General features: G+C 36.6%; 1 protein-coding gene across 1 annotated transcript in view; it reads left to right on the forward strand.

Annotated features, from left to right (window-relative positions):
- The window catches only part of PCLO (piccolo presynaptic cytomatrix protein), a 323,756-nt gene that overhangs the window by 173,287 nt on the left and 134,442 nt on the right, over positions 1-16,027 (forward strand). Inside the window, 2 exon segments of the mRNA XM_054514979.1 lie at positions 10,658-10,730; positions 10,733-12,865. Coding sequence (XP_054370954.1) covers positions 10,658-10,730; positions 10,733-12,865 — 2,206 coding nt within the window.

Consider the following 16,027-nt stretch of genomic DNA (forward strand, 5'->3'; position numbering starts at 1 on the left):
TTTTATTCAGTTGAGCTAATCAAGACCAAACTGAGTTCCTTGTCTGGATTTTTTGGTAAAGAGATGGAGTGGATGTACAATCTAGTTTTAAATACAAATGATGAAGCATTTGTCACTTCTGTGTTGCAGCTGCATGGATTAAATCTGGTGCAATATCCACAGAGAGTAGAATACATATAAAAGTAAACAAGCGAACAAAAAAAAACCCAAGCAAAAAGTAAACTCTGAAAAAATGGTCTCATACCTTTTAAAATATTAAAAAAAAAAAAGACAGGTAATCTGTTTCACTTTGGTATCTGTTTAAACAGAGAAAGTTGTTTTTCTTCCATGAGAAGATGCTCTTTTTTGTATCAGTGTAGCAGATTTCTGTATGTGTTTATTCAAGTGTAAATGCTTTCTTTAAAAAGTTGGCTTTTTGAAGGTTAGGGGTGAAGTATATTTGGTTTTGTTTAATTTGTGTCACTTGGAAATGCATTTGTATCAAACTGGAAATGCCATTTTCATATGAGAATAAGAATAGGAATATGGAGTTTTGTGTGGTCTGGCTAGTGCATGTTCTCACTGTAGAAAAATGTAATGGAAAATCCGGACATACTGTGAGTAGTTTTCACACCTCCTAAGTTTTGCCATCTGTGGCAGATGATCCATTCTGTTTGTTGTCAGGTTCAACTGCATTTCTTTAAAAGGTGTGAGGATTACGCCTGCCCTGGGATCAACCAAGCGTACTTTAGGGGGAATTTTTATGTTTCAGAAAATGAGGGATGGAGGGGGAGAGGAAAGAAAAGTTTCAGGCAGAAGGAAGTTCAAGGGGGACATTGAGAAACTGCATAGAAGAGAAAGAAATATTTTTACAACATGAACTGAAGGAGAAATTAACTTGTCTAGCTGAGGCAGAGGGGCTTATGCAGAGTCTACTGCAAGACCTGATAGCTGGTGAGTTCTTGGAATGGATTGAAGCCTGGAAGAGAAGTCTCAGCAATCAAAGAGAGTTTCCCAAACTTATTTTACTTTCTATTCTGTTCCATTCTATTCTATTCTGTTCTATTCTATTCTATTCTATTCTATCCTATCCTATCCTATCCTATTCTATTCTCAGTGTGTAATATTGAGACCATGGTATATAGTACCAGAGCTGAGTCAGAAATATACTTCCCACCAACAGAATTTATTGTATTGGTAATTTCAAGGAAGTTTTGGAAAGAGTGGGGGGGAATTTGATGCAGACCATTCTGCAGGTGCACGGCAGTATGGATGAAGCCAGGGCTGAGCAGAAAGGACAAAAAGAAGCTTTGCTGTGCTGGCTGTATTAAGGTCTGAATTAGGCAGGTGGGCCTAACTTGGTGAGTTTGTCTAATCTGTGCCTTACAGCAGCAGCTACATGGCCATTGCATCCCAGCATGAACCACATTTTAAAGAAAGTTGTTAATCAGAGCTCTGCTCACTCTGCCACCTTTAATCTTAGAGTGGGGAAGTAAAGCATCATGAGTACAGAATAAAGTAAGTATTGCCTGAATGATCAAACTGAGCCAAACCCAGAACCTTTGATTGCTGAGGAGAGGTGTGATTTCTGAAGCATTGAAGAGGTGGTGAGATTCCTGCAAAAAACCAAAAGGATTAAAACTCTGCTTCAAGCAGAGGAGCCAAAAGCAGGAATTGAAACTGCTCAAGTTGTGGTGAATGGGAATGATCTCCTGTCCTGAGACATTTCCTGGTGGTATCTGTGTTACATGTGGCAGTTTTCATGGCTTTCAAGTGAAACAGGTGTGATTATGGAGTGAGCTGAAGAAAAATGGCACTTTCTTGCATTTCAGTAGTCTGGAGGACTAGCTCAGATTAACTCTGCACATGATGCCTGTGCTTGGGCAGATGAATCCTCACTCTTGTGAACAAACAAGGGCTCTGGCACAGCATGTGGTGTCTCGTCAGCTCCCATCCTGTGGAGGAAGTCTGTAGTGAAGGAGAGGCAGAAAAAGCCAAGATTTTCTCACACCATTTTTGTTTAGTTTTGTGGGGTTTTTTGTTTTCTTCTGTGTTCATTCCCTATGAAACAAGATTGATCTTTTCTTTCTTTCAAAGATAAAGGGGGAGTTAGTGTTGATTGTTTTGGTATTTTTTAATTTGTTGGGTTTTTTTTAATTGTTGCCAAAAGTTTGCAAAGTAGCCTGATATCTGTTGAAAACAGATGGTGCTAATTCAGCATATGCATATCATACTGATAAGTATAAACTGTTCTGAATTTTTCTCGTGAGTATTTTCTGGCCAGGATTCTCAGTTAGATTGCAAAGGAAAAGAAATTAACTATATTCTCATTTACTGGGAAAATATTCTTTATAATCCTGTAAAATTTTCCATAGATGAGATCTGAGTTTCAAATAAAATGCATTATTCTGACTGAGAGGTAGGACATATAATGATTTGTGTGTTACATGATAGGAAATGGTGTACTATTGGTTTCTATTAGTGAATGAGCCCATGCTAAGGCTATTTCATTACATGCAGAAAAAATTTATTCCAAGGATTTTGTTATTTGAAGATAAAGTTGACTGATGCCTTTCTCTATTGCCACAAGCAGCTTTGCAATCAACAAATCCCAGAGCTAGCAGTTAATATTTTGGTGCAATATCCTTTATTATAGCTTGTTTAAATTACCAGTGGCAGAATCTCATTGCCTCTGTATTGAAACACATTACTAAGGTACAGTTCTTTGTTATCAGTTAGTTAAATCCAAAAATGGGTTGTGTTGGAGACAGGGTTCATCATGTGCAAACAATATCTGTATCTTAATCTATCAGAGGCATCAGATTGTCCATCCACATCATAGAACTTTGATAACTTCTGATAACCTTTCGGCAGAGAAGTTCCGAGTATTTTCGGTTCTGTATTTATGTAAAATTATTTTTAAACTGTCAGCGAAACACCAGAGGGGAGAAAAAGAAGTGATAGATGATTAAGAAGCACTAATTATGTTGTAGTGTAATATAAAATGTTATAGTACAGTCACCATGAATCTACAGGCTTTGACTTAATCTTGTTAAGCATCTGCCTCAGAGGAATTCTAGTTTTGCCATTTTTATTTCTCCATATAGTGAAGCTTTCTCTTGTTCAAGTTATTGTTATTCAATACATGGACTCCTACATAGACTCTTTGTCCTCTGTTTAGTCATTTATATCATAATCTTTTGGGTTGTCAATGTAAAATATGCTTAAGAATTCTCCTCTTCAGAAACTTTCCTGAGTCATGTGGAAGACAGTGTATAGAAAAATCCATTCATTTTGTTCCTTTTTTATTTTAAACAAATCTTGGATATCTTCTTAAAAGTAATTAGCAAATGAGGAAAGATTTTAATTCACAGACAAAGGGATTTGTTTTAAAGTCTTTATCAGGCTTTGGCCCTGGTGTAGGGCTGTAGTACTTTAGCTCTCAGAGTATGAGCTGGAGTTGATAATGAAAACACAGTAGTGCAACAAGGCAACAAGGGTAGAATAGTATTTTCTTTCTGTGAAATCTCTCAATAGTTTTTAGTATACTGATATATAAATAAAATACTTGAGAATATTTAACATTTCTTAGCACAAAGACAAGCTTTTAGGAAGCATCTGTAGCTATTGCCTACATAGCAGCTGTATATTTCCTGCAATGTTTTCAAGCCTTTCATAGAAAAGTATGAAATCTGTATTTGTCATTCAGAAAAGAAATTCTGACCACGTTCCTCAGGTGGGAAGACAGACTTTCCCCCTTCTCTCCTTTCCCCCTTTCCCTTCCTTTTCCTCATTTTTACTTCTCTTCTTTCTCAGAGATTGAATAATGGGGAAAACAATGAGCCCATTTGGTAAAGAGATTCCAATGCAGAAGCAGTACTCAACTCTGACAATTTGACTCTCTCTATTGGCTTGACAGATGCCCATTGTCTGAATCAATCTGCCAGAGATTTTCTCCATTGCAAAGTAACTGAGATACCTGTAATTCTGTTTACAGTTAATATAATTAAACAGTGAATCTCTCACATAAACTGCTATCCAGTACATCTTGCAAATCCAAGTAATATGGTTGAAAAGATAAATAGCAAAGGGTAGCAGAGGGGGAAAAGAAATTAGGAATAAAAAAGAAAATAATGAGTTTTGAAGGTAACATCACTGTGAATTAACCAGAAATGTTTCCCTTTTACATCAGCCTTAAGCTATGAAAGAAAAAAAATTACAAAAAGTGGTGAATTGTACTTAGGCAATTGGGGAAAAGGACTGTTTTCAGTGAGCAGAAAAAGCAAACACTATAGATAAGATCTGTAGAGGTAAAATAAGGGAATTAAAATGTAAGCTTCTGAATAATGTCTATGTTCTCTAAAATCCTTTAAATGCCATACATAGAAGGTTGTTCCAATTCCACTATTTAAATCAAAGTTTCAAAACAATGGATTTCAATTTTTTTCTTACAAACTGATTTTTCAATGATGTATTACTGCTGATTTAAACTGCTATTTCTCATTTTTAGAAATTGAGAAGGGAATTTCCCCATTACCCTTTATAGGCAAATTTGTCAGTCCTGTTCCAGATGAATCCCAAATCAGTTAGACTGTGTAAAACTGTCTTCTGTGCAAACAACTGGGAACAACTATTACGTCTGCTCTCATAAAGTAGATGAAATGTAGATTTAGATCCCTTTGAAAATCACAGTGTAAGAGCCACATCTGTCTGTAGTTTGCATATCAAATTTCCTTTGAATTTCTCCTTTCTCCCCTCATGATCAAAAGAAGCATATGGGCTTTTATGTGTTTAACTGAGGATAGAAGTTGGTATCTCACATCAGCTGTTAGGAAGTGCACTGTGCTGTCTCCCTTGCATTTGAAGTGAAAATGGCAATTTCAAATAATTTCACAGAGAAAATGAAGGAGTAAGAGGATGGAAAGTACAAAAGTGTTTATCTGAGGAATGAATGACTCTGACTGACATGAAGGAAAGCAAAAAAATGGAAAAAATCTTATTGTTTTGGAATAGACTATTTCTAAAAATTGTATATTGGTGTTAACAGAAACTAAATTTATCTTTATAGGCCTTCAAAGGAGTGGGGGAAAAAAAAGAGAAAAACAGACTGACTGGCATCTCAGTGCTGCTGTGTAGTGATTTAGAAACTAGTTTTCTGCCTGACTGCTCAGTCCCCAGAGCAACATACTTGCAGAAAAGAAAAGGACAGGAGGTACATTGAAGGAAAGCTCTAGTATATTACTCATGAAGCAGGGTATTTCACTCCCCTATACAAGGCCAAATTCAGCTCATCAAATTAATCTTGCACTACCCTTGCCAGCAATGGCACACAAGCCAGGGCAGTACTGGTTGTATGATAAGGTTTTACTATGGGTTAGAATTTGTTCAGAGAATATATTGCTCCACTCTCAGCACTGCTGATGAGACCAGCTTTCAATAAATACATATTTCTATATATTTTCCTTACCATACACAGCTTATCTGCTTCCCTTAACCTGATGTCTTCCTTGGAGGGTCCCCACCTTCTGTGGTTCTTCATGCTGTAGAAGTGTCCCTGTGTCAGCCTTAGCCAGTGAAGAGAAGCTTCTCAATATTCTTGCTCTGACATAGTTAACCAGGGGTTAACAAGGGTGGTGCCTTCTCAACAGCTGTTACCACATAATAGTTATTAAGTCCAGAAGTGTCCATAAAAACTTACATGAGAAATTTTCCTTGCACAGGACAAGTTACAAAACATTGTTCAGGACCTCTGCACCTATAGGAAGATGCAGTTAAGGATTCCATACTTAAAAGTAATCTAATACTAGGGTTCATATCTTTAGGAGTTGTGTCTCATTTGCAAGCAATTTTAAAGATAACTGTTAAATTACTGTTAAATTACCGAGAAGTCCTTAATGAACGATAACAGATTTCCATGGATTCTTTGTAGGAAATTAAATGTTTAAAACAATGATTTGCCAAAATTTCTGATTCTTCTGATACATTTTTAACAATGAAGAGCACATGCTGTAATACTGAGTAACACATTCCAACCCTCTATAGGTAGAACAGCTGTATTACAATTGCAATTTTAACTGTGCATATTGGGGCTTTGGGGAGATTGCATTTGGGAAGGTTTTTGTTACATGAAAAATCCAAGATGTGGGAGCTGGAAAGTGAGCTACAGCACAGGCTTTACCTTAACAATCTGCATTGGTCCCAACCCTAGGTGATTTTTTTTTTTCTGAATGAGAAAGTGATTTCTATCCCTCCACTACCTAACATCTGGTTAAAAGAGTTTATTCACAGTAATTTCATTAACACAACAGCATTCATCTCTCAACTGATGCTAGCCATAAGTTTTCTGAGACAGTTTATTGACTGCATGTTCCTTGTTTGAAGACAAAAAATATTATTTTCATTGTTTTTCTGGTAGCAGAAAAATCAGAATGCAGCCAACTTTCTGCTGACATTTCAAGTCTGTTGCAAATTAGCATCAAATGTTTCAGTGAATCTAGCCCTGCAGAAAGTGAGGGTTTTTTTTCTTCTGCAGTATAGAACAGGATTTTCACCACGCTGTTGAGTCTCCTGGGGATTGTGGCAGAGGAGTAGCCTCATCTATAATCCACTTTACTATTGCTTTTCACAGCACCACAGGCTGTAGTAGTCTGACATCACTATGTCTGTTATATAGCCTGGTCAGGACAAACTAATAAGATGCTGTCATCACAACTGAAATTGGCTTCTGCAAATGCATATATGTATACATATTGTATACATTATTTTCAGGATTTTTCCCTACTTTTACAAAATATATATATATAAGTGCAGATCTGTTTTTTAAGCTCCAAAGGGGACCAAAGAAGAAGTTGGTGTTGCGATCACAGAAAATTTTAAAAGAGGAATAAATAATAATGATTAAATGTTTATAGCGCAATTTAAAACATGCAAGAAGTATGCAAGAATTGTATGCTCAAGTGTCAAAGCTGAACTTCTGAGCAAATGAAACTAATATCCAAACATGGCTACCTGAATGGAGAGCAGCATATTGTCTTTAAAAACTCAGCTGAGACAAGGACAAGAAAGATTGTGTAGCTAAAATCAAACACGGTGTTTAGAGGTAGAAATTCATTACAGGTATCCTGAGCCATTCAGTCTCTCAAAGTAAACTATCTCTTTAAAACAGATAAAAAGCAGCAGAACATATTAGTATTTCCTAGTAACTGATTCTTGTCAGAGTCTTGCTGGCTTTGTCAACAATGACATCAAATTAAAAGAGGCAAAAATAGGTAGAAGAAGGTATTTCTGGAAAGATTCACAAGGAACAGGATGATCATTGCAAAAGAGTTATTCCAAAGTCACCACACAATTAATTCAGCAGTGTTCACAAGCCTTTGTCCAGATGACCTCTATAAATTTGAACTCAGAAAATAACTCACATCAAGACTAATGGGTATTGGCAAGGCAGAAAAGCAACATTTTGCTAAATCTGTTTGCATGCAACCTTCAGCTCAGTCTTTTGACTTCCTTACTGTGATGTTATCTTGTCACTGAACTGCAAGACTGAGAAGACTTTGTCCAATGTTTATTTCAAAATGTTGTTAGGCTTAAGGAGTGGTGTTGGAAGGTGAAGATAGTTTGTTTCTCCATTCTTTAGTCTGTAGTATCTTTAGTTTGTAGTATCTCTGTGGCTTTATTTCAAGCATGAGCTTAGGCCTTATTTTAACAAGGTCAGCTTTGCCTCAGAAGCATGTCTGATTACCATTAAGTCCACCCTGAAGGGATATCCCAGACTAGTGTTAAATTATACAAGAGTCATCAAAAAAGTAATAACATTTATATGAGCATCATGGTAAAACAAAAAACTAGAATAATTTACTTCTAATTTTTTGAAGTTGCACTCGACATTTAGAGTGGTCATTTGCTAAACAAAAAATTATTTTAAAAAGTAGTGAGGATACTAATAGTTAGCTAGAAGTAAACTGCCTAGAATTAAGGTGGAAAGCATGGTAAAATATAGTAGGAAACTTTATTGTTTATTAAGTCAGAGAGTTTGCTAAGGTCACCTTTCTGACATCTAATTTAACCTTTAACCAGTGATTGTAAGGTCTAAGAATGCCTGCTTGTATTTGATAGGTTTATGTGGCTCCAGAGTGGTCTCATGGAGGTTTCTGCCCCATCTTTCCTTTGGGTACTTCAAATGTAAAGTCAGCATACATTAGAAATGTATGCAAGACAATGACCAAAAATACAGAGATAGGACTAGACAGCACAATTAGCCCTTTCCACTCCCAATTCTTTTTGACAAAGAAATTAGAATTTGGCAAATATCAGCCCTAGCTTGCCTTTTTTTTAATGCTATTTAACAAATTCAAAGGAAATGCAAAAACTAATAATAGTCACTTTAAAGTTGTCTCTCAAATATTGCAGTTGAACTTCCCTTCAATCTACTAAGACAGTTCCCAGGGAGCATGCTAACATAAGTGATGATGGAAATATCCAGGAACAAGAAAAAGACACACATTTTATCACAGTAATAATTTTCTTGTCCTAGTATAAATCTCAAGTAAAAGCAATTAAGCCTTCCTTTTGTGAGAATAGTAGCTAAAAGCTAGAGGTTATCAATACTTTTTCAAAAGCAAGTGTAACATCTTCTGTTAGTCTAAGTTTCTTCATATACAGAGAGATCTAAAAGCAAATTTTTTTGTTAAAACTGATACTAATCTGACACTGAGATTTATGCATCAGCAACTTAACTATTATCTGAAAATATTAATTCCATAAAGTATTGTAGACCTTTTAATGACTGTTTTATTAATAGCACTTCCCAATACCAGTGACCATCTGGAACTGCTTCACCATCTGTGATCCCAATTTCAGTTCAGGAGGGGGAAATAACAGTGGTATTACACTGATTCTACAATATAAAACATTAGCCAACTAGACCTACTGTAGATGATTAATTTGTCTTTGCTTATAAGTGCACACTGAGCAAGATAAAATTAGCTCCTTTGATTTGTTGGCACAACATGGGTTTGTGAAATGGCCACAGGAAGCTGAAAAGATTAAATTGCTTTTATTGAAATCTGAAACGTGCAAAAGTTCATGGAATTTAGATGAAGAGAATAAAAGAGCTTTAATGGCATTTGAAAAGGTGGTGAATGTTTCCTTAAAGATCTGTGGCAAACGATGTGTTAATTATTACAATTTTTCAAAGCTAGGTAACAGGACCAGCAAAAGGAAATTGTCAACACTTCTTAAAAACATGTACAGTTTATTAATGCCATATCAAAATAAACTGAGAAAATACTGTTTTATAAACTCCTACTTAAAATTAATATTATTTATATCCTATCTGAATGAAGTAGCATTTATTTCAAAATAAATGCCATTTTTAATTAAAAGCAGTTAATCCTTGCAGAAATGCTTTCCTTTTCTGCAGAGGCAGGAGATTTAATTTGATCAATATTGGTTTTATTCTTCTCCTATTAAACTGGGCTAAAATGTTTCCATATGTTGGTAATAACATATCTGCATTCTGTAAGGGCTGAGCTGATTTTTCTTTTGTTTCAGGGTATGTGTGTAGATCAATCTCTTTTCCTTTGCTAAGGCAAGATTTGTAAGAAGCTTCAAGGGATATAGGATATAATTTCAAAATCATTCAGGTCCTGCTTCCTAATCTGTATACATTGTGTGGGAGCCTGAACTTTAAAACTAAAAGAAAATTTCAAAAACATTAGTGATTGAGGATGCAAATTGAATTGCATCTAACCAGTTGCATTGTCTACTTTCCTAACTGATGAAGAGACTTCAAAAAAAAAATCAGTTATCAGTCTGAGGTACATCAGACTACAGCAGGATGAATCACTCTTCCACCATTAATTGTGGGGAAGTCTGGACATCTGGATGGAATTGAATTGCTATCATGTTATACTTATTTTTTTTTTAAGTTTTAAACTGTAGATTCCTAACTGGAACAAATTTCATTTATGAAAGTCTTCAGTGAACTGAAGAAAGCTTATACCAGTTTTGTAAGGAACAAGAAGATCCCCTGAAAAAAAACCAAACATATATAGCATGAGATATGACGCAAAAAATTACAAGATCATGTAAGAACTGTCTGTCTTGTCACTAGAAAGTTCTGCTTTGTTGTCTGGATTTCAGTACAAGTTATAGCTTATGGGTATGCATTCAGTGTCTGGCTCAGACTCATCTATTTGACTGTACAGATTATATATAAATTTAATTATGAATGCTTATATAAGTACATTAGTACATTTATAATTATACATAGTTTTTATTAAATTAAATGTTATATGAAAGGGAGGTGTATATATACATATATTCCCCTCCCACACACATATGCATTGAATATATTTATGTATAACCATGTAGAAATTTAAAAAAAAATTAAATTACTATAGATTAAACTTTAAGAATATAAGGTAGATTTTTTAAACTTAGGCTAAACAAAGTCCTAATGAATGTCACCCTTATTTTTGCATTAGATTGCTCATTTTTAGTAGGCTGATGACCATTTTCCTTTCGACTTTCTGCTGCTTAATCACAGATACAAAATTTCCTCTGTCTTAAAGAAAGTATGTGGTTAAGTTAAAAAGCCATACCCTGAAAAAATTTAAATAACTTGTGATTAATTTCCCTTCAGGATAGTGATTCAGTCTTGTTTCTTCTATTGCAGTCAAAAGGTTCTTCAGGCTTGACTCCATCCAGCACTCAAAAGAAGGTGAAGAGGACTCTGCCCAATCCACCTCCGAGGAAGCAACAACAGGAACTCAGTCCCCATATACTTCTGTGGGATCAGTTTCACGGAGAAGGATTTGTAGGACCACCACTATGGCCAGAGCCAAAATTCTTCAGGATATAGACAGGGAATTGGATCTGGTCGAACGTGAGTCAGCCAAGCTTAGGAAGAAGCAAGCAGAGCTAGATGAGGAGGAAAAAGAAATAGATGCCAAGTTGAGATACTTGGAAATGGGCATTAATAGGAGGAAAGAAGCCCTGCTAAAAGAGAGAGAAAAGAGAGAGCGTGCCTATCTCCAAGGAGTAGCCGAAGAACGTGATTATATGTCAGACAGTGAAGTTAATAATACCAGGTCAACCAGAATAGAAACTCAGCATGGCTTGGAAAGACCACGTACTGCACCCCAGACAGAATTTAACCAGTTTATGCCACCACAAACCCAGCCAGAAACACAGTTTGCCCCTGCTACAAGCCCGTATGCTCAATATCAGTATTCATCTCCTGCCCTGCCAACTCAAGCACCAACTCAGTTCACACAGCAGTCACATTACCAACAACAGCAGCCTTTGTACCACCAGCAGGTTTCACCCTATCAGACCCAGACAGCATTCCAAACAGGAGGTACCATGTCCTTTACCCCACAGGCTCAACCTCCACCATCTCAACAGCCATCATATCAACTCCCATCACAGATGATGGTGATACAGCCAAAGCCAAGACAGACCACATTATACATGGAGCCTAAGATAACAACAAACTATGATGTAATTCGCAATCAGCCTCTCATGATAGCACCAGTTTCAACTGACAATAGCTATGCAGTTTCCCAGCTGGGCAGTAAATACTCTACCTTGGACTTAAGGATAGGACTAGATGAGAGAAACAGCATAGCAAGCAGCCCTATATCAAGCATATCTGCAGATTCATTCTATGCAGATATAGACCACCACCATACACCCCGAAATTATGTGCTGATTGATGATATAGGAGAACTTACTAAAGGAACAGGAGCCCTTGGTTCCAGTTTTAGCCTCCATGAGAAAGATCTGACCAAAACAGATCGACTTCTTCGCACAACTGAGGCCAGGAGAGCACAAGAAGTGTCAGACTTCCTGGCACCACTGCAGACTTCCTCTAGGTTACATTCCTATGTTAAAGCTGATGAAGACCCAATGGAGGACCCTTATGAGCTCAAACTTCTGAAACACCAGATAAAGCAAGAGTTCCGTAGAGGTGCAGAAAGTCTCGATCATCTGGCTGGTCTGTCACAGTATTACCATGGAGAGGGCAGCTACAGGCATTTTCCAAAATCTGAGAAATACAGCATAGGTAGGCTTACTCTTGAGAAACAGGCTGCTAAGCAGCTCCCAGCAGCCCTCCTTTACCAGAAGCAGTCAAAACACAAGAAAGCATTGATAGACCCCAAACTAACAAAGTTTTCACCTATCCAAGAAAGCAGAGACCTTGAGCCTGACTATTCAAGCTATATGACTTCTAGCACTTCAACACTTGGGGGAATCACTACTAGGGCAAGGCTTCTTCAGGATGATATCACTTATGGCCTTAGAAAAAACATCAGTGACCAACAGAAGTACATGGGGCCACCACTGACGTCATCCATTGGAGCAGGCCTTGGGACTGCACTAGGTCCAACAATGAGATCTGCACTACAAGATGAAGCAGACAAGTCTTATAGCAGTGGTAGTAGATCTAGGCCCTCATCTAGGCCCTCCTCAGTGTATGGGCTCGATCTGTCATTGAAAAGGGATTCTTCCAGTTCTTCTTTAAGACTGAAAGCCCAAGAAGCTGAACCTTTAGATGTTTCCTTTAGCCATGCAGCACCTTCTGGAAGAACTAAACCCACCAGTCTGCCTATTAGCCAAAGCAGGGGAAGGATCCCAATAGTAGCACAGAACTCAGAGGAGGAGAGCCCACTAAGTCCTGTTGGACAGCCAATGGGAATGGCAAGAGCAGCAGCTGGACCCTTGCCACCAATATCTGCAGATACCAGGGACCAGTTTGGATCGAGCCATTCATTACCTGAGGTCCAGCAGCATATGAGGGAGGAGTCACGGACTCGAGGCTATGATCGAGATATAGCCTTCATCATGGATGACTTCCAGCATGCCATGTCAGACAGTGAAGGTAAATTAGGCCTCAGACTGGTATCTTACTATCACAACGCAAATCCTCATTTCTATGCATGTGTCTGATTTTTGTCACACTTCAAAGACTTGTTCTTTTTCTGTTCTTTGGTGCATCTTCTGTGTGTCTACATTTTTGGGGGTTGATTCGTTTTGTCGTATTTGATATTTTTTATTTTACCCTTACAGTTTCTGAATGGTGTTAAGCTACTATTGCATGCTACTATATTGTTATTGATTTGCTTTCCTTTTGGTTTGCTTGTGCATTTTCTTTTTCACTTGTTTATGTCTACTTTTCAATGATACTGTGTAGAACATTCCACGTACAATACAGACTCTGCCATCAGTCTTTATGTGCAGCTCTCTCCAGTGACTGTGAATCATTGAACTTATTTGCAATAGTTTTTGCTGGGATTTGGAAATGATCTCCCAAATCTCTAAAAAACTCCAGTAATTTTATGTGCATGAAATTTCATGATAGAACACAAAAAATGATAATTCCATCTCCCGATGCACCAATTTAGATCTGTGTTTATATAGAAATAGTCTGTTCATTAAGTACATATTATATGTTAGAACCATATAGAGCTTAACGTGATAGCAAAATAACATTCTACATATGGTTTGTTGAAAGCATCCTGTCATGTGGACTCTGTGCATTCAGAATTGTGATTATGTAAGATAATTTGTCTTTGAATGGTGCAAGACAATCTCATACTTCAATAAAGGACATAAAGTATTTTACTTTTGTTGATGGGTTATGCAGCGTAGCTGGTTTTATATGCACCCCATACACATCTGCCAAATAAGCACAAGAGTTTATCTTACTTAAGTTCATGAAAGGAATCTTTCTGATGTATTATAAATAGTGCAATTAAAAATGCTGCTTCTGAATAAGTACAGCAGAATGTTAAAGCTGATGTTGAGTTAATAATTGCAAATTATGTATCAGTTTTGTTTGAGTCAGTTCAGAATTAATATATTCTAAATTGTTTAAAAATCATAAAGACAGTTTGAAGGCAAATGAAATGAATATGTTCAAAATTGTATGCACTCCATTAACTTTTTCTTATGTGTATTTACTGCACAATAAAAGAGACTTTGCATGCGCTCTATTGTCTGTAAATGGCAATGATTGTCTCAGAAGACATATTTGCATGATTATGAAGTAGTATGGTTTATTTTTCACATTTCTACTAACCTCCGTTCATTATTGCATTATTGATTTTTTACACATGCTAAATCTTTCATAAGCATTAGAAAAAATTATCTATTTGCCTTTCTCATACATCATACTAAGGACTTTGTTCTGTAAGTTTTCTTCATATTTCTTAGATATTTATAACCCCCTCATGAACTCTGTGTTTCAGGAGAGACTCAGGGTCATCAGCTTTTTTGATATTTATCAGAAGTTTAACTGTTTTTATTGTCCTTCGATTCTTAGCACACAGAGTCCTATAATTAAATCTGAAAACAGCTGAGAGGAACTCCCTGAGTTGAAACTCATATCATTCTTCCTAAATAAGCAGATGCTATCTTGTCTCCTCTCAGCTTGTGACTTTTATGGATCATTCTAGAGTCACATTGTGAAAGATACAGGACTTTTCCTCCTGAAAACTGAGGAGAACCAACCCAGACCAAAAGATCCATTTTGATGCTATTCTATCACATATGAACAGGTCATGGAGAATTACATAGGTGCCCTACAGTGTGTTATAGTTCTCATATATATTTGTACAAGACATACATGAATACTTCAAGTTGAACACGTTTCAGTTTTAAATCAGTTTCTGATTAGTTAGACCCTGTCTGGTGTATTCTAATTCCATTCACATATTCTGTATTAGATTGATATGTCACTCAGGGCTTCCCCGTCCAGCAGTCTTTTTCTAATTTCTATCAAATTTTATCTTCACAAGTGGCCTATTTCTTGGGAAACCAAAATACTTCTTCACATTATTTTCAAATATGCAGTCTAACAGCAAGTAACCTGTATTGAAATAATTAATATAATTTGAATGTAAGATAAAAAGTGTTCTAAATATGCAATTACATTTCTAAAGAAAGTCATGGCCTTCTTTTTTAGGGACTGCACTCTTCTCTGTAGTGATCTGATGTCCTGACAGTGGACAGCTATTCTGGCATGTTTCATCCAACTTTTTAGCACAATTTGCTTTGCAGCTTCTCTTTATTTTAAGCAACTGCTGCGTGGTCTTGATGAAATTTCATTTAGAGAAATTAGTCTTAAGCACTGTCTTAGGAAAAATCTTCTTGTGCTACAGCTTGATTTATCATCTTAAAAGACATTTAAAAATTAAGTTAAAATGTTAAATTTGATTTGTTTTTCTTTTGTTCAAATTCAGAGACATGCATGACTTTCTGTTCATTTTTTATAGGTGACATCCCATAACAAATACTAGAAGAGAATGCAAATAGGACTTTGAGTCCAATCCTTCTGTTTTTCACTAAGTAAATACTGTAACAAATCTTAAAACCATGCTTCAGGACATAAGTAATGCTGGCACTGGGATTCCAAACTTCAAACAGGTTAAAAAAGTAGCCTTAGTGTCAAAACAGCACAATGTCCAGAGCTGCCCATTAAAAATAAACAGCATTTTGAGATCTTGAAACACCTGGGATTTTCTCAGGGTTCCCAGTACCATGAAAACTCTGATCCAGCAAACAGATCTCTGTCAACCACACAGCTGCCACTTTCCACACATTATTAGGTATGCTGAAGATAATAATTTTCAAGAACACTGAAGCTAGTGCTCAATTTTATGAATATAAATAGCCCTTACTGTTCAGAAGGTATAAAATGTACCTTTTCTCACCTCAAGAATATTTTTTTCTTTTATATGCTAATTTGTAAATTCTTCAGCAGAGTTTAGAAGTTTAAAATTGAGATATCAAGACATCACGTTATCAACACAGTTGATTCCTTGTAATTTTTCATCTGTGGGATTTACAGTGATCACTGTTATTTCTCTCACTGAGGTTCTTGGATCCACGGCCTGGAGTTCAATCTCACCTGGTTAATCTGTTTGGGTGGAACCACCTGGCTGCATTCTGTTAGCCTTAGAATAAGAGGATGACTTCTCTTAGGCTGTCAGTGGTTCATCTTGGCTGTTGTCAGGTTTCCAGCTGTGACAAATCCCAGCTG

The sequence above is a fragment of the Molothrus ater genome, chromosome 5 (assembly GCF_012460135.2).
Source record: "Molothrus ater isolate BHLD 08-10-18 breed brown headed cowbird chromosome 5, BPBGC_Mater_1.1, whole genome shotgun sequence".
Classification (NCBI taxonomy): Eukaryota; Metazoa; Chordata; class Aves; order Passeriformes; family Icteridae; genus Molothrus; species Molothrus ater.